This window comes from Petromyzon marinus, chromosome 73 (assembly GCF_048934315.1).
Source record: "Petromyzon marinus isolate PM22_M1 ecotype Great Lakes invasive population chromosome 73, UKy_Petmar_22M1.pri1.0, whole genome shotgun sequence".
NCBI classification, from domain to species: Eukaryota; Metazoa; Chordata; class Hyperoartia; order Petromyzontiformes; family Petromyzontidae; genus Petromyzon; species Petromyzon marinus.
The window spans coordinates 8,378,036-8,400,868 of record NC_133739.1 but is presented as its reverse complement, the minus strand read 5'-3'; the positions used below and the strand labels follow the sequence as shown (position 1 = coordinate 8,400,868).

The 22,833-nt window shown below is 45.0% G+C and overlaps 2 protein-coding genes across 9 annotated transcripts in view; one reads left to right on the top strand and one right to left on the bottom strand.

The window, feature by feature from the left end:
- LOC142907012 (uncharacterized) overlaps positions 1-3,685 on the top strand; it is a 61,363-nt gene extending 57,678 nt beyond the window's left edge. For all 6 annotated transcript variants that reach the window (XM_076055929.1, XM_076055930.1, XM_076055927.1 and 3 more), the window contains one exon: positions 1,916-3,685. In XM_076055929.1, coding sequence (XP_075912044.1) covers positions 1,944-3,248 — 1,305 coding nt within the window. In that variant the 5' untranslated portion in view covers positions 1,916-1,943 and the 3' untranslated portion in view covers positions 3,249-3,685. The remainder of the gene's footprint in view (positions 1-1,915) is intronic.
- Positions 3,686-5,606: 1,921 nt separating this feature from the next.
- Positions 5,607-22,833, bottom strand: part of LOC116958165 (uncharacterized) — a 45,460-nt gene continuing 28,233 nt past the window's right edge. For 2 of the 3 annotated variants that reach the window (XM_076055920.1, XM_076055918.1), the window contains exons 2-3: positions 18,260-18,322; positions 5,607-15,600 (exon numbers count right to left, since the gene is read on the bottom strand). In XM_076055920.1, coding sequence (XP_075912035.1) covers positions 14,073-15,572 — 1,500 coding nt within the window. In that variant the 5' untranslated portion in view covers positions 15,573-15,600; positions 18,260-18,322 and the 3' untranslated portion in view covers positions 5,607-14,072. The remainder of the gene's footprint in view (positions 15,601-18,259; positions 18,323-22,833) is intronic. The other variant, XM_076055921.1, reaches the window with a different exon arrangement.

The window sequence follows — 22,833 nt, the reverse complement described above, 5'->3', positions numbered from 1 at the left end:
CAGCCCTATCTGTGCTGCCAAATACATCTTTCCCTGGATGTTCTTCCCTGTGTATGTATCTCTGCTACCATGTACCTCGTATCTGTTCACTCTGTCTATTGTGGTATGTTCAACCCGGAGGATGAACACGAAATTTAGCAGTCTTCTGACATTCGTGGTCTACCAGGCAAGTGTCTAACTGTGTTGTTGGCCTACTGGTTTTGCATCACGTAATTTTTCTTAGGTTTGTTGAGTTCTCGTCTCTCATCTTCTTGTTGTATTTGCCTCCGTGCAGTTTAACGCTCTCTATGTGTTGCGTTGATGTCACCCTATGTGCTCACTCGCTATTTGTTTTTAACACCTGATGATGATCGCTTGTGTTGCGTTGGAAACGTCGTGATTTATTTTAATGTAATTTTATTATATTTCTACATATGGGACTTTACCGAAAAAAAACAATGAGTAATTTATGCATTCACGAAAGCTTCAATTCTATATTCATTGCAGAGCGCTTAACTCAGGTGTGTTGCGGGTTGACGCCACAAACTTCATGGTCATACAAAATACAAATGTCTATTTTTATACTTTTTTCATTGTGCACGGTATGGAACCTACCGACATGCCAAATTTTAAGTGTGTAGTATGTCGGGAAGTATGCTAAACATTTCTAACAGACACACACACACGTATCCACACATTTCCATTTTATATATAGGCTAGCTTTACTACCCGGCTTTGCCCGGGACTTTGATTCTTGTCTTGGATTAAAACACGGCCTTCGCGGAGTGTTGGGTGGGGGGGTGTGCGTGACGTCAGCAGGCACACTGCGTAACGCTGCCGCATAGGGTGACATCTCAGATATGATGGCTATTTTAATACTTTGTGCATTGTGTCCAGTCTGGAAGCTACCCACGTGCCAAATTTCCAGTTTGTGTTGCATGTTGGCAAGTATGGTGAACATTTCAAACAGACACACATTCACAAATTTCCCTTTCATAGTTATAGATGAATCAGCATTTTGCAACCCCCACTGCCACCGCGTGACATATTATTACGTGCCAGGGACTCTATGAGAGGACAACAGTCCGTGTTCATAATTGGCAATAAGTAACGGCAAAGCAGTTACAAGCGACTCACAGAATTGTGCGCAGTTGCGTATACAGTACACGACTTCCCTGAAGGCAAACACCTACAGCGAGCGCGATGCGTCGAATAAAAAGCATAGGACAAGTCCTTACTTACAACTCCTGACTAACAACTCATTACTAACAACTCCTTACGTACTAACAACTATCATTTTTCATTGCTGAAAGGGGTTGCCTCCCCTACCTGAACATCCTGGCTCCACCTCTGAGTGTGTGAAAGGGTCAAGTTTGTATTTGCAGTAAAGTCTATTAACTCTATTGAGCGCGGAGGTTATATCAAAACAGTAGTTTATTTTTGTTTTCCTCTGCAACTCTTTGTAAGAATGTAGTCAGGAAGTTATCACAGCACACGTGCAGCTGAAGTCGGAACTGTTCATCCCAGCATTCAAGGACATCTGTGCCTGGCTTTCACACCTCTACGTTGCGATTGAACATTAATTTATGCATTTCTGCATAACACAAATAGTATTATTTTCAACACCCTTTGCTACGTCAGCTGAATTTAGCTTTCATAAATATTCCTTTTGAAGCCAGACAGCTGAAATTGTGTGCTCGGAGTTTTGGGTTAACATTCATTTTGAAGATACGAGGGCTTCCAGGCATGTTTATGACCATTTGCCCTCTCCTTGTGTGCCATAGCAGCCAGTGTGATGAATTTGGGACACTTTCACTATAACATGAATATATGAATAAGTATAGACGTGTGAGTCACGTGTGACTGTATGAATGCATTCCTCTGTGCATCGATACTGACGTGTAGATGGTGTGGATATTCTTTTTTTTGTCTGCAGCTCTCGCTTCCTCTGCAGAATTGATCTGATGGAGCAAAGGCACTCGGCGCGGCTCGGTGCAAAAAGGCATCAATGCGACCGGTGTGCATACAGCACGGATCGTACTGCATATTTGACACGGCACCAGAGAACCCACACGGGAGAGAAACCCTTCAAGTGCAGTGTGTGTGGGAAGGCGTTTTCACAGTCACACCATCTTCATGTACACCAGAGAACACACACGGGAGAGAAACCCTTCAAGTGCAGTGTGTGTGGGAAGGCGTTTTCACAGTCACCAAGTCTTCATGTACACCAGAGAACACACACGGGAGAGAAACCCTTCAAGTGCAGTGTGTGTGGGAAGGCGTTTGCACGTTCACCAAATCTTCATGTACACCAGAGAACACACACGGGAGAGAAACCCTTCAAGTGCAGTGTGTGTGGGAAGGCGTTTGCACGTTCACCAAATCTTCATGTACACCAGAGAACACACACGGGAGAGAAACCCTTCAAGTGCAGTGTGTGTGGGAAGGCGTTTTCACAGTCATCACTTCTTCATGTACACCAGAGAACCCACACGGGAGAGAAACCCTTCAAGTGCAGTGTGTGTGGGAAGATGTTTTCAGATTCACCAAATCTTCATGTACACCAGAGAACACACACGGGAGAGAAACCCTTCAAGTGCAGTGTGTGTGGGAAGGCGTTTGCACGTTCACCAAATCTTCATGTACACCAGAGAACACACACGGGAGAGAGACCCTTCAAGTGCAGTGTGTGTGGGAAGGCGTTTTCAAATTCATCTACTCTTGTAACACATCGGAGAACACACACGGGAGATAAACCCTTCAAGTGCAGTGTGTGTGGGAAGGCGTTTGCACAGTCACCAAATCTTCATATACACCAGAGAACACACACGGGAGAGAAACCCTTCAAGTGCAGTGTGTGTGGGAAGGCGTTTGCACATTCACACGAGCATCAGAAGATCCACAAGGAGTGGAATCTGAAATCAGCTTGTGAAAGTCAAAGTGCCGCAATGAGCCCATCCCTCATGAAACAAGAACCGGAAGAAAGTCCCAGCTTGGACACTTTTAAAGGTATCGAGGTGAAATATGAAGAGGTGAAGGTGAAATGTGAAGAAGTGATGGTGAAGAGCGAAGAAGTGAGGGTAAAATGTGAAGATGAAGATTCAACTCCAAAATCGGACCTTCACATCGATGGAGGCAACGTGAAGCAGGAGGAGAATTCTGACTGTGAGGCAGAGCGAGGCAACTCCCAGCAGTTTGTGGAAGTAGAGGTGTGGGTGGACTTCCTCCGAGACAATACAAAGTCAAATGGAGACCCGGTAGATGTGTAAGCTTGAGACGATGTCGCTCCAATAGATGCACCTTTGTCACAGGCCTTTTATGACAAGAATGTGAAGTTGAACACTCAATTCCTAGGTTCAACCTGCAGGGTTAGAGCGGCCAGTCTTTGTGGACCTGTTGGTTGCGCATATCTCTAACCATGAACGAGAGCCAATAAGCTCCCAAGCATTCACAAGGTTCTAATAATTCAATTTATATGGTGCTTGTTTAATCGCCTCTGGCAATTCGAGTTTTGTATCGTATCTCACCTCAAACACTCGAAGAGCACCCCCAAGTAGCAGCTTCCCCTGTGTGGTACAAGGTGGTGGCCCTGCACCGGCCTGCATGTGGACAAGAGCCTGTCAGTAGGGGGCGATGGTTGTTGTAACATCTCAGTTGTTGAGTTTGTAGGTAATGTTTAGAATTTCATAAATTTTGACCCAGACAATGGCCTACTCGTTTTGAATGGCGCAATAGTATGTTGTACATATGTGGGGGCTACCGTCCCCCGCCATTACTGAATTGTCGGGGCCGTTGCCCACCGACTCCCCCGTTCCACTCACACCGCTACCCCCCCGGCTGCTCTGTCAGGTCCAGACTACCGACCCCTAATGTCTCGCCCCCCTGTACCGCTGCCTGGGATGTCGACCGCGTTTGCATAGCTTAATTAGCGGCTCGTAGGCTTTGCGCTTGCGATACGCTACACTGTTCAACGACGGCGTGCCGCGGTGAGCGCGCTCGCAAAGTAAAACCCCGTCCTGCACGGGAATAAACAGGCGCGGCGCGCCGCCGTGGGATTCCCTCCCACCCACGCTCCACGCGCTTAAGCAAAAACAAATACGCCGCGATTACTTTGCTCCGATTAAACGGGCCGTTAACACAGCTGCGTATTCGCGCACGCCAGGCGCTTAATTCATTACCTCGCTATTAGACAATCGCGCGGGTGCGCGACCGCCACCCCGTCACGCAGGCGCACGAGCATTAAGCCCTACTGTAAACAATCGTACAGGTACGCGAGCGCTAAATGCCACCGAAACCAGACGCGTAGGCACGCGCACACTGAACACTCCGCTTCGTGGAAAACAACCGCATATGCACGCGAACACCCAGCACGCTAAGCACCGTCGTGAACAGTCGAACGGTTACGCGAGCACCAACGGCTGACTCCCCTCCTGCGTGGACTGCGATGATTTTTGAAGAAGACTGTCGCTTGCTACCTGAATCCCACTTCCATTATCCCACCTACAACAAAGGAATTTCGCCGTTTCGCTCCCTTGACCTTCCCGTCCAATCAGGGGCTCGGATTTTTCCGCCCTTTCGATACCCGGATCCCAGCTCGGGTGACGTCGCCGCAGTGATCTCTCCGACGTCCGCTGTCTGTTCTCCCGCTACCAGTCCACTGACCCGTGCTTGTGTGTGTGGTTCCACTCGCGGTGGCTCAATGGCCCTTGCCGTGACCATGCAACTTTAATATTAGGTCACGGCGCCGCGGTGCATGTCAGCTACAGGGGGAAGATCGCCCAATTTCCCGGCCGCAGGAAACCATGAAGTTCGATCCCATTAGGGACTTCTGGAAAAAAACCTATCGGCCGGGTGACCTCCCCTCCCGGCTCTACGTGGGGCGTGTGTGCGTTCGTGCGGAGGGGGGGGGGGGGGAAAGGAGGGGGGGGTGGCGAGGGTGCGCCGCGTCGGCGTCGGCATCCCCCGGTGGCGGTTTCACGGCGGTGGGCACGACCTCGGCAGAGCGGCTCTGCTGCGGCGGCCTCACGACTGTGCAGTGGGCAAAACGCGGACGTCTGAGAAGGCACCGGCCCCGGGAGAGTGGCGGGAAATCCGAGGCATCGGTGACGGCGTCGCGGCGGTGGGCGCGGCTCCGCTGGAGCAGCTCACACGCACAGACTGCTGATTTGTCCCATTGTGTGCTGCCGCGCCCCACTTTGCTCCATGCATACCTCATGCTAATTTTGTCCCATTGTCTCTCAGCCTTACCTTCTCTGCCTATTTAAGGCGACTTCACTGTGTGCTTGTCTGTGCTGGTTCGCTCTACTTGGATGTCTGTGTGTGTGTGTGCGGTCTGTATTTTGAGTTTCATACTTGACTTGCAATTTAGCAATCTTTGAAATAGCGTGATCAACCGGACTATGCGTTGTGTTTTGACCGACCGTCTGTGTTGCTTTATATGGTTTCCAAAATTTTGCTAAACCCTGTTTGTCTGGTATGCTTCTCTCTCTGTGTCCCCTGTTGTATCTGTGTTAGTTCCCCCTACTTGGGTGTCTGTATATACATCTGAGGTTATGTGTTTCCCCTCTCTTGTAAATTTAGCTCTTCTGTACATGATGATGGCTGCTTGTGTTGCAACCGAAACGTCGTATGCTATTATGTTATTTTATTTCTTATTTATACGTGACTTTACCGAAAAAAACAAAGAGTAAGTCTCACCTGAGTTATCTGTACAGGTTACTTCCAAAACACACTTTGTCCTAACATCACTTATTCAATGTTTGACCCTTATAGACAATGTTACATGTACGCACACAATCAGACAAGTATTCATTCTAAATTATTGACAGGCATATTACCAAAATTGAATTACTGCAGTGAAATATGCTGCATCAGGTTACATCGTACCAACAAGAAGCTATTTTTTAAAAATACGCTTAATAGTGTATGTACAACATACTATTGCGCCATTCAAAACGAGTAGGCCATTGCATGCTGGCGTCTCGGTCAAAATTGAGCAAATTCTAAACATTCCCTACAAACTCCACAACTGAGATGCCACATCAACCATCGCCCCCTACTGACAGGCTCTTGTCCACATTGTATGTGGTGTAATACAATTTGATGAAAATAATGAAAATTAAATGTAATTTGCATAATTAAACTGAAATTATGTTAATTTTGCGTATAATGTATGCTAATTCAAGAGATAATCGTAATCATTTATGCAAGTGGGTGTGGTTATGTTAATGACATCCTTTATGATAATCAGGCCCCACCTCGTTGACTAGGGTCGGTTATCAATCGGAATAATGCAATTAATCGCATGCAGTTATGCTAGTGTCAACTCGGCTTCGTTGTCTAACTTCGTATTATCGATCAGTATAATACAATTATTCTCGTTATAACATTTACTGAGTGTATGTTCTTGTGCATAAATCATAGGAAAGATTCACACCACACCTTCTGCATTAATCAATTTATTTTCTAATTAAAACCTTAACTCTAATATAGTATGTGAACTCTCAATCTTGGAACTTCAACACTGTGTCAACACAGTATCATCAACGACTGTGTGGTTTCACTTTGACAACGGCACATTGATTCCTTTCCTCGCGTGACGCGAGCCATTGGTGAGAGAGAGTTAAAACATGCATATGCTATTCTAAACAAAAACCTTCACTTTATAATATGCAAATTCGTCTTTGAAAAATGACCACACCGTCCTGCATTCATTTATAGATCCATAAGCAATTCTTCCAGGCAATTCTTATCCGTTGTTTCCCTTTTGGTATAAGAGCAATTAATTCTTATTCAGCGTAATAAGAGCGTATGGAAAATATGAATAAAGTCCTTAAAATTATGCGACGGTATTCATACAAAAAGACAAACAAAAAATATTATTATTCCGAAAGGCACAAATATGCGTTCATAGATTCGTCATGTTCATTCATGGATACATCAGCAAGATTATGCAATTAAAAAAACGCACGACTAAAATACTTCTAAGTGACGTATCCATGTAACTCAATGGCAGCAATATTTTTCGTTATCAGCTAATAGTTGATGCACTTATCATGAGTCTTCTTGTAGGTGTTAATGTGCGAGTGTTGTTGGTCTTCTGGCATTAATTATTTGCGTAAAGCAGACGCCGTAAGCACAGCGGGTTTGTGAAGGTGGGGAATGGGCATACAAACAAAGGCGTGTATCAAGCTGCTGGGGATTGAGCCCGCCGACACGCCGCTCCCTCCTGGTGCTGCTTGAACGCTCTCGGTGCTGGCCCACAGCGGCAGGCTGTTGTATATGAGCCTTTTCCAAAATTGATATTAACAATATTTGCGTTATATATAATATTTTTTTAACAAAAAAAATAATCAATAAAACCCGTAAGCCAGGCACATGAAAAACCAGATGTCGATTATAAACAGACCATTAAAAAATAAAGAAATAATAAAACTCTCGAGGCGAGGATGTTAGCAGCTATCTGCGAAGATCTCCAGATGAACAAGAGTTTGATGTGCCCTAAGGGAGGTCACGCAGAGGGAAGCCCTCCGCAAGCCAGAAACGAGGACGCCCACGGGTTAAACCATATATATTTTTTCCCTCTGTCATTAAAACAACGGTTCAAAATTAAAATGCAATAACAAGAATAAGCTAAAGTTAGCAGTCCTCGCGCTCACTCCAATTAAGACCAGGCCACCAGATACATCAGTGAATTATTATCCAATAATTAATTCGCTATCAAATGATTTTCACCTTTAATACTTTTACTGTTAAAACAAAGCTTGGAGACAAAATACAGAGTCACATCAAAGGTTTTCGAGAAGGAATGAGACAACGGGCAAACTTGCGAAAGAGTTTAAACAATATCCCAAGCAACCCCGACCACCTTTGTCTCTCTCACAGCGCGGAGAAGCAGGAATTACACCTTATCACAAGGGGACATCTGGAAAAGCCAGCCGGGTTTGATGAGGAGACACACCCCACCCCACACACGGCAACCAGGCAAACAAAGTTTTAAAGAAATTGCAATATAACAATAATAACGTGTTCACCTTACATGACATTCCATTATAGAACCTTACAGAACCAAGGGATATGGATTCCAACAATCAAGAAACGGACCTCTTAAACTCAGGATGAAAATTATTTTTCTTTCTAATAACTCCATCATATCAATGCGAACCTCGGTAAACCGAGAGGTGTCGGGAGGACGTAGTTACAAACACGAGTCTTGGCGAACATGGGACCAAATGGTATTTGAGAAATATAAGTCGAAAGTATAAAGAGATAGGTGCTCCCGACCACCTTTGTCTCTCCCTGCAGCACGTGATAAAATGCATACGCTCGTAAGAGCATCTTCACTTGGAAATAAAGCAAATACTATGAATCACAAGCAGGATCATAACTGTGTATGATAAGATACCAACTGTGATGTGAAATGTTAAACTTTAAAAATCTTAACCATTTCTTTGTGCGTCGAAAACGTGTACGAAAAGGGGGGGGGGGGAACCCGCCCCTCTCTCTGGATGGAGTAGACAACCAGACGCCTTCAAGATGAATCGAAGTGTCTGTTGTCTTGATGTTTATGGCTTGAGGAAAGACCCGAACAGAACCGTGTCATAAATGACACACACACAAACATACACACTGACACACGAACCCCCCCCCCCCCACTGACATACGATCAGATCAAAGATAGCTCCGCCTCATGAGGAGGAGCCGAGAAGGAGAGAGATTTTTGGCATAAAAAGGAGCCGTTTCAGCATTGAAATCAACTCATCAGCCCTCGGGGCCAGCTCAACAGAAGAAGACTCATCTCAACTCAGCTCAACAGAAGAAGACTCATCTCAACTCATCTCAGCAGAAGACCCGCTCAACTCATCTCAGCAGAAGACCAGCCATCACCGACGCCGGAGACGCCTCTACAACTCGCCGAATTGGCGAGTGTCGCCGATTGGCGACCCGCTGCCGCTGTTAGCGGCCAGCGCCACCACGAGTGAATCGTGAGCCTGCAATCTACAACCGCCAACGACGGAGCACCAGCGTGCCAGCTGCTCGCAGACGCACTGCGCGCAGTACCTACCGTCCGCGTACAACCGCGCCGCTGCGGGCGTGCTTCTAACGCCATCTACCAGACGGTCATCGCAGCTACAACAACGTATCTACTCGTTCACCAACGTCCGTCGAGTCCGAACCAACTACTGAAAGAAGAATCAACTGATACGTATGATACACTGCCCCACCACTAAACGACAAACCAGACGTCTGCTTGACGGAAAGAATCGATTCCGAACATTGGCCTACTCTTTCACCACTCATACCATTCAACACACACACACGGGTCATTAACAAAGCCTAAAACCTCAAGCCATTGAACCATCCGTGATTGTGGAAACATCGCAACGACCGAGTGAATAATCCATCGTTTTTAAGAGTGTTCATAATTTTCCTCTGTAATATTGTGCTGGGGCTGTACTTCTAACCGCATAAATTACCAACTGACCCATTAACAAGGATTAATTCTTGGCACCTCACCACGGAGCGCCGCTCGCGGGGGTGAAGAGCGTGTTCAACCGGTTCCCTGTCAGGGGTCTGGCCACAATTAATTAAAAGATTGGCCCAGGATAAGGATCTCAAAAGGAAACATCGCCACCCATTGAGTCGCGTTGAGAAGTCGATTAGAAATACTTGAGTCGTTCGTTAATATTTTTCTTTCTACATAATCTTGCTGGTATCCACGAATGAAATGACGAATTCAAACGCATATTTGTGCCTCCAAGAATAATACTGGTTGGAGTGCCCTTTCAACGAGTAGCGATGCATAATAATCAGTCATCCTATTGTTAACAACGTGACAATAAATTTTGATTTAAAGCTTTCGTGACTGCAGTAATTCATATTCTTAGTTTTTTCGGTAAAGTCACGTTGAAGAGAAACAACAAAATATATATAAAACAATAAAAAATTCTCACGACGTTTCGACCATAACTCAAACGGTCATCATCAGGTGTGTCGGTTTGCATAAATTTATTTTTAAAATGGCACATTTATTTATTTATTAAAAAAAACGTTGGCGTCACGCACATCGATTGGCAGTTTGCCCAGGACTAGTCCATCTATTTCTTTGAAAAGAGGAGGGGGGAGACGAAATTTTTTTATAATGTATGCTGTCTGAAAGCCACTGTAAGCGTGAACAATCAATCAAGAACTGAAATGATTTATCAAATCTTTCCAATGATTGCTAAGATAGAATCCATCTTCTCGGTTGAAATTGTCTCTGTGCTTGTATATGTGGATAGCCTCATGAACGAATCTCTCATGGAAGCCAGATGGCTTACAAAGAACCTCCGTCTTGGAAAAGTCAATTGCATGTGAGCCTACTGAATTAGAACAATGATCTGCTACGGCCGAGGTGTTGGTCCTACCGTGTTTAAGGTCTGCTTTATGTTCACGAATGCGGTCCGAGACATGGCGTTTGGTTTCTCCAATGTAACTACTACCACAGAGGCAACTTAGTTTGTAGACACCAGGGTATTGTATGTCCGGAATCACATCTTTTACAGACGGAACCAGATCACGGATTTTATGTAATGTGTTGAAACGGACCTGGATCTTGTGTTTATTCAAGATTTTGGAGATATTTTTTGTGATCCCAGCAATGTAGGGTAAAGTGATGGTTTTGAAAGGCTCCTCAAGAGGGTTCTTCTTCATGGTTTGAGTGATAGCTTTGCGGATTGTATAGTCGGAGTAACCATTAGCCCTAAGAGCTTGGTGTACGTGCTTGAGTTCAATGCATATCCGATCAGGAACACATAAGCAGTGAACTCAAGCACGTACACCAAGCTCTTAGGGCTAATGGTTACTCCGACTATACAATCCGCAAAGCTATCACTCAAACCATGAAGAAGAACCCTCTTGAGGAGCCTTTCAAAACCATCACTTTACCCTACATTGCTGGGATCACAAAAAAGATCTCCAAAATCTTGAATAAACACAAGATCCAGGTCCGTTTCAACACATTACATAAAATCCGTGATCTGGTTCCGTCTGTAAAAGATGTGATTCCGGACATACAATACCCTGGTGTCTACAAACTAAGTTGCCTCTGTGGTAGTAGTTACATTGGAGAAACCAAACGCCACGTCTCGGACCGCATTCGTGAACATAAAGCAGACCTTAAACACGGTAGGACCAACACCTCGGCCGTAGCAGATCATTGTTCTAATTCAGTAGGCTCACATGCCATTGACTTTTCCAAGACGGAGGTTCTTTGTAAGCCATCTGGCTTCCATGAGAGATTCGTTCATGAGGCTATCCACATATACAAGCACAGAGACAATTTCAACCGAGAAGATGGATTCTATCTTAGCAATCATTGGAAAGATTTGATAAATCATTTCAGTTCTTGATTGATTGTTCACGCTTACAGTGGCTTTCAGACAGCATACATTATAAAAAATTTCGTCTCCCCCCTCCTCTTTTAAAAAAAATAGATGGACTAGTCCTGGGCAAACTGCCAATCGATGCGCGTGACGCAAACGTTTTTTTTATAAATAAATAAATGTGCCGTTTTAAAAATAAATTTATGCAAACCAACACACCTGATGATGACCGTTTGAGTTATGGTCGAAACGTCGTGAGAATTTTTTATTGTTTTATATATATTTTGTTATTTTGTTGTTTCTCTTCAACGTGACTTTACCGAAAAAACTAAGAATATAACGTGACAATAATTGCATTAAGGGCCGCGCATGATCAATGACCGAATGCTGTGTTGTGTGACAATTCAAGTAACGAAGCATTGCGGCCATCGAGTGGTGTTGATAAGGCAATTAGAAGTATTTCAGTTGAACGCTTTAAATTCATAATCGTTATGAATCAATGAACGAACATCAACGTGGTACTGTGCTGACGATTTCAAGAATAATAACTTCGCATATCAGAATGTATTAAGGATTGGATACGAATCAAAGACCAAGTGCCGTGTTGTGTAACAATTCAAGTATACGAGTTTGCATATTATAAAGTTAAGGTTTGATAGAATAGTTCGCATGTTTTTAATCTCTCTCTCAACAACCGATCGATTGCGTTACGCGTCGGGAATTAACCACAGGTGCCGCTATCGAGGTGAAACAACGCAATCGTGATGGTATCATGTTAACGCTGTGTTGAAATTCCAAAATCCCGAGATTGAGTTTTCATATTATCCAAAAATTAAAGTTACTAGAAATAAAACTGATTAAAGCAGAAGGTTTGTGTGTGATTCTTCCTGAAATTCTGCATAATATTGTTCTGCGTATGAGATCTGAATCCTGGGGACCTATCATAAGCACACTATCACCACACATAATCCATAACACACATAATTCATAATGTTCAATCGAGAGTAATCGTATCCTTATCGATAATACGGAATTAAAGAGCAGAGTCGAATCGACTCTCTCATTCACGCTCACAACGCCTGCGTCACTGCATACGATTAATTGCGTCATTCCAATTCATAACAAAATCCTAGTCACCGAGGCTCGACCTGATAATCCATAACGACCTGCATTATCATAACCACGCCCACACGCATAAATTAATACCACTATCTCTCGAATCGGCATAATTTATGCACATAATTACACAAATTAACATAATTTCGGATAAATTATGCAAATTTCTAATTCATTTAATTTTCATTATTTTCATCAATTTTCATAACACCTATATATACAAGGCTCTCTCCACTGCTGGATGACTGAAGTCACGCTCGTGCTGGTTCGCTGACAGCAGGGTCTCACCACTGCTGGATGACTGCGCTGCACTTTCTCTGTGTGGAGAGCTCGAACGTGCTCGTTGCTGGTTCTGACAGCAGGTTTTTCTCCACTGCTGGATGACTGAAGTCGGCACACGCTCGTTGCTGGTTCTCTGAAAGCAGGTTCTCTCCACTGCTGTATGACTCAAGTCGCACGCTCTTGGCCTGCTGGTTTGCTGAAGCTCTTGCTTGGTGCCGTCGGTCGCGCTGCAGCTGGACTCGATGTCGAAATAAAGGTCTTTAAACGATACTTTGCCTTTCGGCTCTGAACTCACACTCGGTGGCGCCTCGCCACCCTGCGAGTCTCGCCACCGCCCATTGGCCGAGGGGCCCCCTTGGCCCCCGCTCGCCGCCCCCTGCTCTGCAGCTCGCTGGCTGACAACCTGTTGCTGCTGTTCCCGGTTTGAACTGAACTCTTGAAATGATGGTTGGACCGTTATATTCAAAAACAATTCTCCGCTCTGCGCCGTGGAGGGCGTGGCCGGTGTGTGTGCGCGTCCGTGCGTGTACGTGTGTGTGTCATTCCACCGAGCCATTCCGCATCTCCCCATCCATTGTACACTCCCCAAGGCATTCCTTCACCCATGGGTCACAGATGACCCCCTCCCTGCAATGATTCTTGTCTGTGGTGTTATTCCTGCTCTCCCGTGCTGCGGGAAGACAAAGACGGCCGGGGTCTCTCTCCGACTCTTGAGAGAGGGAAACACTGCATTATTATATTACGTCAGTCTCCTGCAATTCGCTGTGCTCTGCGCTCTGTCTGTTCCCTCTGACCCTGGGCCTGTTTGTGAACTGTCAAAATTATGTCAGTAGGTCATGGTAAATGGCTTTTCCATGACCTGCACATGCCGTTGCTGTGGAACTGAGTTGGGGTTGTTTTCATTCATTTCTTTAAAAAAACAATACAAATATATCCATGTATCGGCAAATATTGTTATTGATAATAAAGATAGAAAAAGGGCCGTATACAACAACATGCAGGCCAGTGCAGGGCCACCACCTTGTGCCACACAGGGGCAGGTGCTACTTGGGGGTGCTCTTCGAGTGTTTGAGATGAGATACGGCACAAAACTCTTAATTTCCAGAGGCGATTAAGCAAGCACCATATAAATGGAATTATTAGAACCTTGTGAATGCTTGGGAGCTTATTGGCTCTCGCTCATGGTTAGAGATCTACGCAACCCACAGGTCCACAAAGACTGGCTGCTATTACCCTGCAGGTTGAACCTAGGAATTGAGTGTTTAACTTCACATTCTTGTCATTAAAGGCCTGTGACAAAGGTGCATCTATTGGAGCGACATCTTCTCAAGCTTACACATCTACCGGGTCTCCATTTGACTTTGTATTGTCTCGGAGGAAGTCCACCCACACCTCCACTTCCACAAACTGCTGGGAGTTGCCTCGCTCTGCATCACAGTCAGAATTTTCTTCCTGCTTCACGTTGCCTCCATCAATGTGAAGGTCCGATTTTGGAGTTGAATCTTCATCTTCACATTTTACCCTCACTTCTTCGCTCTTCACCATCACTTCTTCACATTTCACCTTCACCTCTTCATATTTCACCTCTATACCTTTCAAAGTGTCCAATCTGGGATTTTCTTCCGGTTCTTGTTTCATGAGGGAAGGGCACATTGCAGCACTTTGACTTTCACAAGCTGATTTCAGATTCCCCTCCTTGTGGATCTTCTGATGCTTGTGTGTTCTCTGGTGTACATGAAGACTTGGTGAATGTGCAAACGCCTTCCCACACACACTGCACTTGAAGGGTTTCTCTCCTGTGTGTGTTCTCTGGTGTACATGAAGACTTGGTGACTGTGAAAACGCCTTCCCACACACTCTGCACTTGAAGGGTTTCTCTCCTGTGTGTGTTCTCCGGTGTGCTACAAGAGGAGATGCATCTGAAAACGACTTCCCACACACACTGCACGTGAAGGGTTTCTCTCCTGTGTGTGTTCTCTGGTGTACTTGAAGATGTGGTGACAGTGCAAACGCCTTCCCACACACACTGCACTTGAAGGGTTTATCTCCCGTGTGGGTTCTCTGGTGAACATGAAGATTTTGTGACTGTGCAAACGCCTTCCCACACACACTGCACTTGAAGGGTTTCTCTCCCGTGTGTGTTCTATGGTGTACTTGAAGATGTGGTGACAGTGCAAACGCCTTCCCACACACACTGCACTTGAAGGGTTTATCTCCCGTGTGGGTTCTCTGGTGTACATGAAGATTTGGTGACTGTGCAAACGCCTTCCCACACACACTGCACTTGAAGGGTTTCTCTCCCGTGTGTGTTCTCTGGTGTACTTGAAGTTGTGGTAACAGTGCAAACGCCTTCCCACACACACTGCACTTGAAGGGTTTCTCTCCCGTGTGTGTTTTCTGGTGTACATGAAGATTTTGTGAACGTGCAAATGCCTTCCCACACACACTGCACTTGAAGGGTTTCTCTCCCGTGTGTGTTCTCTGGTGTATATGAAGATTTTGTGAACATACAAACGCCTTCCCACACACACTGCACTTGAAGGGTTTCTCTCCCGTGTGGGTTCTCTGGTGTACATTAAGATTTTGTGAACGTGCAAACGCCTTCCCACACACACTGCACTTTAAGGGTTTCTCTCCCGTGTGGGTTCTCTGGTGTACATGAAGATGTGTTGACTGTGAAAACGCCTTCCCACACACACTGCACTTGAAGGGTTTCTCTCCCGTGTGGGTTCTCTGGTGCCGTGTCAAATATGCAGGACGATCCGTGCTGTATGCACACCGGTCGCATTGTTGCCTTTTTGCACCGAGCCGCGCCGAGTGCCTTTGCTCCATCAGACCAATTCTGCAGAGGAAGCGACAGCTGCAGACAGAAAAAAAGAATATCCACACCATCTACACGTCAGTATCGATGCACAGAGGAATGCATTTATACAGTCACACGTGATTTACACGTCTATACTTATTCATATATTCATGATATAGTGAAAAAGTGTCCCAAATTCATCAAACGGGCTGTTATGGCACACAATGAGAGGGCAAATGGTCATAAACCTGCCTGGAAGCCCTCGTATCTTCAAAATGAATGTTAACCCAAAACTCCCGAGCACACAATTTCGGCTGTCTGGCTTCAAAAGGAATATTTATGAAAGCTAAATTCAGCTGACATTGCAAAGGGTGTTGAAAATAATACTATTTGTGTTATGCAGACATGCATAAATTAATGTTCAATCGCAACTTAGAGGTGTGAAAGCCAGGCACAGATGTCCTTGAATGCTGGGATGAACAGTTCCGACTTCAGCTGCACGTGTGCTGTGATAACTTCCTGACTACATTCTTACAAAGAGTTGCAGAGGAAAACAAAAATAAACTACTGTTTTAATATAACCTCCGTGCTCAATAGAGTTAATAGACTTTACTGCAAATACAAACTTGACCCTTTCACACACTCAGAGGCGGAGCCAGGATTTTCAGGTAGGGGGGGCAACCCCTTTCAGCAATGAAAAATGATAGTTGTTAGTAAGTAAGGAGTTGTTAGTAAGGAGTTGTTAGTAAGTAAAGAGTTGTTAGTAAGGAGTTGTAAGTAAGGAGTTATTAGTAAGGAGTTGTTACTAAGGACTTGTCCTATGCTTTTTATTCGACGCGTGTGAAAGGCATCGCGCTCGCTGAAGGTGTTTGCCTTCAGGCAAGTCGTGTACTGTATACGCAACTGCGCACAATTCTGTGAGTTGCTTGTAACTGCTTTGCCGTTACTTATTGCCAATTATGAACACGGACTGTTGTCCTCTCATAGAGTCCCTGGCACGTAATAATATGCCACACAGTGGCAGTGGAGGCCGCACAATGCTGATTCATCTATAATTATAAAAGGGAAATTTGTGAATTTGTGTCTGTTTGAAATGTTCAGCATACTTGCCGACATGCAACACAAACTGGAAATTTGGCACGTGAGTAGCTTCCAGACTGGACACAATGCACAAAGTATTAAAATAGCCGTCATATCTGAGATGTCACCCTATGCGGCAGCGTTACGCAGTGTGCCTGCTGACGTCACGCATACCCCCCCCCACCAACACTCTGCGAAGGCCGTGTTTTAATCCAAGACAAGAATCAAAGTCCCGGGCAAAGCCGGGTAGTTAAGCTAGCCTATATATAAAAGGGAAATGTGTGGATACGTGTGTATGTGTCTGGTCGAAATGTTTAGCATACTTGCCAACATGCTACACACTTGAAATTTGGCATGTGGGTAGGTTCCATACCGTGCACAATGAAAAAAGTATAAAAAATATACTTTCATATTTTGTATGACCATGAAGTTTGTGGCGTCAACCCGCAACACACCTGTGTTAAGCGCTCTGCAATGCTTAGAGCTTTTAACAGCGTGCCAGGAGATTTTACGTGGCGCTTTGCTCCTGGCCGATGAAGCCATTGGTTTCTCGGAGTTTCAATACATATCCTCCGTGCGAAGAACGGGTAGAACTGCTATGTTAAATATGAAGCAGAACATTACATCTGTTTGTTTGAGTGAAGCAGCAAAACCTCCCCAACGCTGAGCTCTGGCGTCGTGAAATTTTCACAGCTTATGCCGTTTGGAATTTCTAAGTGAACGCGACTATTTTCAGCTCGCCACGTCATTATTCCCTTCCCGAGTGGCCTTGCACAGAAGTGGATTAAGGTTAAATTTCCTCGAGTGGAAACATCCGATTTAGGTAACTTGATTTGTTTTGGCCTTTTTCTTTATTGCAAGCATCAACATTTTTAAGGGTTTTTCAGTGAAATATAAGGGATATGAAATTTATCCAAGACAAGAATCCAAGTCCCGGACGAAGCCGGGCAGTAAAGCGAAATTTCGATTTAAAGCTTTCCTGACTGCGCTGTCCTCCAGACAGTCTCGTCTCTTCACCTGATGAAGGCCGCTTGTGTTGTGGCCGAAACTTCGTGAGAATTTTATTGCGTTATTTTATTTTATCAATTGATTATTTTATTCTCATTCTACGTGACTTTACCGAAGTAACCAAAGAAGCAGTAAAGCTAGTCACTAATAAACCCCAATGATCCTATCGAAATTAGGGATTTCGATTGGATCGTTGGAGGGGGGGGGGCACGAGCCTACCCCACCCCCACTGGCTCCACCACTGTCACACACTGGCATGGTTCACAGGTGGTGGTGTGTCCAGACCAACACCTGGCCACCTTCACCTGTACAGAATTCATGCTTCCTCACTCCACCAAGTAGAGTGAACACCGCCACGCGTCTAGAGTGAACACCGCCACGCGTCTAGAGTGAACACCGCCACGCGTCCAGAGTGAACACCGCCACGCGTCTAGAGTGAACACCACCACGCGTCCAGAGTGAACACCACCACGCGTCTAGAGTGAACATTGTCACGCGTCCAGAGTGAACATCGCCACGCGTCCAGAGTGAACACCGCCACGCGTCCAGAGTGAACATCGCCACGCATCTAGAGTGAACACCGCCACGCGTCTAGAGTGAACACCGCCACGCTGTTGAGGAGCCTCACCTTGTGTTGTGGGCAGGTCGCTTCTGAAAACAAAAGCGGTACAGCAGCTCAAGCGGGCTTGGCCTGGTGCAAAAAAATATATGAAATAAAAAACGCGTGAATATTTAAAAGTAAAACAAAGTGACAAAGTGGCGAGCCGCATGAAGACAAATTAAACTTAAGCGAGATATTCTAGATTTTAAGCTTTCGTGACTGCAAGGATCCATACTCTTTGGTTCTATTCGGTAAAGTCACGTAGGTAAAAATAAAATAACAAAAAATCACGACGTTTCGGCCACAACACAAGTGGCCTTCATAAGGTGAAGGGACTGGACTGTCCAGAGGACAGCGTTGGAGTGAAGACAGCAAGCCCAAAAAACGCCTTGACAAAGGAATTAGCATAAAATGATGTACTGGACCGGCATGGTGGGGGGGGGGGGGAGTTTACATAATGTTGGTGTGAAGGGAAATAAGCTGCTGTGAAAGTTTGGGATACCACTACTTGAATAAATATACTGTACCATTGAAAATTAGTTTAATGTTTGGTTTGATTTAGAACATCTTTCCAATGATTGCTTAATTTGAAACCATTCTCTCGGTTGAAATTGTATCTGTGTTTGTAAATCTGAATTGCCTCGTGGACAAACCTCTGATAAAAACCCGTGGGTTTGCAGAGAACCTTGGTATCGGAGAAAACTATATCATGATCACCCACAGCGTAGTAACAGTGATCAGCTGCGGCAGAATAATTCGTTCTGCCGTGTTTCAAATCTGATTTGTGTTCGCGAATTCGGTCAGAGACATGTCGTTTCGTCTCCCTGATATAGCAGTCACCACAGGTGCAGCTCAATTTGTAAACCCCGGGATACTGTAAGTCAGGAACGACATCCTTCACGGATGGGATCAGGTCACGGATTTTGTGTACTGTATTGAACCAGACCAGGATCTTGTGTTTGTTTAGAATTTTGGAGATCTTTTTAGTAACGCCTGCTATATATGGTAGTATGATGGTTTTGACCGGAGTATCAAGTGGTTATTTATGTATGGAGGGAGAAACAGCGTGGCGGATGGTACGGTCAGAGTATCCGTTTCTCTTGAGGGCCAGGTGTACATGCTTTAATTCACTGGTCAGGTGGTGTTGGTCCGAAATGCAATGTGCCCTGTGGTATAACGTTTTGATGAGATAATTCTTTTGAGCTGGGTGGTGGTGGAAATCAGGTTTCAAGTAGGAATCTGTGTGGGTGGGTTTCCTGTAGACAGAATGCCCCAGTGAGCCATCAGGTCTCCTCTCAAACAGAACATCCAAGAATGGTAGCTTGCCATCTTTCTCCACTTCCATGGTGAATTTGATAGCGGGATGTCTAGAATTGATGTGGTGTAGGAAAAGGTTCAAAGCTGGGAGGCCATGTGGCCAAATGGCGAAAGTGTCATCCACATATCTCTTCCACAGGGAAGGTCTGAGGGTTGAAGTCTGGATGGCGTCTGATTCAAGTTTCTCCATGAAAACATTGGCTATCACTGGTGATAAGGGAGAACCCATGGGGGTACCCTCATTTTGTTTGTAGAAGGTGCCATTCCAAGTAAAGTAGCTATTGGTGAGGCAGTGTCTAATCAGCGCAGGTGTATCGGGGTCTAGTTCATGTTGTACGAAATTTTCAATGATTTCAATGGTGTCAGGTACCGGGACCTTGGTGAACAGGGAGACTACATCGAAGCTGACAAGGATATTGTCAGGGGACAGTACAACATATTTGACCATAGAGACCAAATGAGCTGAGTTAAGTACTGCTGAGGTCTTGCCAGTGAAAGGTAGCAAGGTATGGATCCTAACAGTCACGAAAGCTTCAAATCTAGAATTGATAACCTCTACGGGGAGGGCTTTCACCTATCTGTTAGAGCTTTCAACAGACAACGGGACAAGTCAAAGCTCATCGAGACGCTGACCTTCCTCAAAAGATGTCGTGACAACAAGGTAATACCCATCGCTTTCACACTCACATCTGCTGCTGTATCCTCACCGAATTCTAAACAGATTCTGTTTAAGGCCAGCCTATCTTTAATCTCAGAGAGGATAAGACTACTCCGTTTTGAATTCGATACTTTAGACAGGACTCTCCTATAAGCTCATTTAACGCTAACACAAAAAATGTCACCTGATTGGAACCACGTAGACAACATGACTGCTTCTTCTGCCGATTCACTTTCAGTCAAATACAAAGCTAACCTGATTTCTAAATTCAACCACCTATCGAAGAAGAACCCAGTCCCACATATAACAAAACTAGACGTTAACAAAATCGTCATTAATCAGAGTAGCACCCCAATTTCAGACAATCTGAAAACAGTACTGGCTAGAGGGCTAAATTTTGCTGTCACCCCGAAACATATTCCTGTACATGATATCATCTCTCAGGTCGATGTGGCCCTTAAAGGCATAGGACACATCAAAGCAGACGTTGCGAGAGCTGAAATAGCCACTATTCTTAAGAATGCTAAGAAACCCATTAGCAACATCAGCAAAAATGAACGCTCTGAACTCGCGAATTTAAAAAAACATAAGTGATATAGTCATCCTCTCAGCCGACAAAGGCAACGCTACTGTAATTATGGATAAAGATTCGTACAACAACAAAATCCAGAACCTACTCAACGATGCAAGTTACTCAAAAATTTAAAATGACCCTACTAATAGCCTAGCTATAATAACTAACAAGATCATCACAAGTTCGACCTCCCTAATCGAACCAACTAAACGTCCCTCCTTAAAACCTTCTGCTGCAAGACCCCCTAGATTCTATGGTCTCCCCAAGATTCATAAAGAAGGCACTCCACTACGACCCATCGTATCCACGATCAACTCCCCTACCTATAAGCTAGCACGTTTTCTGTCAGATACCTTGCTACCTTTCACTGGCAAGACCTCCTCAGCAGTACTTAACTCAGCTCATTTGGTCTCTATGGTCAAAGACGTTGTACTGTCCCCTGACGATATCCTTGTCAGCTTCGATGTAGTCTCCCTGTTCACCAAGGTCCCGGTACCTGAAACCATTGAAATCATTGAAAATTTGGTACAACATGGACTAGACCCTGATACACCTGCGCTGATTAGACACTGCCTCACCAATACCTACTTTACTTGGAATGGCACCTTCTACAAACAAAATGAGGGTACCCCCATGGGTTCTCCCTTATCACCAGTGATAGCCAATGTTTTCATGGAGAAACTTGAATCAGACGCCATCCAGACTTCAACCCTCAGACCTTCCCTGTGGAAGAGATATGTGGATGACACTTTCGCCATTTGGCCACATGGCCTCCCAGCTTTGAACCTTTTCCTACACCACATCAATTCTAGACATCCCGCCATCAAATTCACCATGGAAGTGGAGAAAGATGGCAAGCTACCATTCTTGGATGTTCTGTTTGAGAGGAGACCTGATGGCTCACTGGGGCATTGTCTACTGGAAACCCACCCACACAGATTCCTACTTGAAACCTGATTCCCACCACCACCCAGCTCAAAAGAATTCTCTCATCAAAACGTTATACCACAGGGCACATTGCATTTCGGACCAACACCACCTGACCAGTGAATTAAAACATGTACACCTGGCCCTCAAGAGAAACGGATACTCTGACCGTACCATCCGCCACGCTGTTTCTCCCTCCATACAGAAACAACCACTTGATACTCCGGTCAAAACCATCATACTACCATATATAGCAGGCGTTACTAAAAAGATCTCCAAAATTCTAAACAAACACAAGATCCTGGTCCGGTTCAATACAGACCACAATATCCGTGACCTAATCCCATCCGTGAAGGATGTCGTTCCTGACTTACAGTATCCCGGGGTTTACAAATTGAGCTGCACCTGTGGTGACTGCTATATCAGGGAGACGAAACGACATGTCTCTGACCGAATTCGCGAACACAAATCAGATTTGAAACACGGCAGAACGAATTATTCTGCCGTAGCTGATCACTGTTACTACGCTGTGGGTGATCACGAAATAGTTTTCTCCGATACCAAGGTTCTCTGCAAACCCACGGGTTTTTATCAGAGATGTGTCCACGAGGCAATTCAGATTTACAAACACAGACACAATTTCAACCGAGAGGATGGTTTCAAATTAAGCAATCATTGGAAAGATGTTCTAAATCAAACCAAACATCAAACTAATTTTCAATGGTACAGTATATTTATTCAAGTAGTGGTATCCCAAACTTTCACAGCAGCTTATTTCCCTTCACACCAACATTATGAAAACTCCCCCCGACCCCGTGCCGGTCCAGTACATCATTTTATGCTAATTCCTTTGTCAAGGCGTTTTTTTCGTGTTTCCTCCCACACAGCTTAAAGGACGCGACCTGGGCTTGCTGTTTTCACTCCAACGCTGTCCTCTGGACAGTCCAGTCCCTTCACCTGATGAAGGCCACTTGTGTTGTGGCCGAAACGTCGTGATTTTTTGTTATTTTATTTTTACCTACGTGACTTTACCGAACAGAACCAAAGAGTATGTTAAGCGAGATAATTGAAGGAAACGCGATCAGGCGAGGGCAGGAGGCAAGGCCCCGCGTTGTAAAGTTCCAA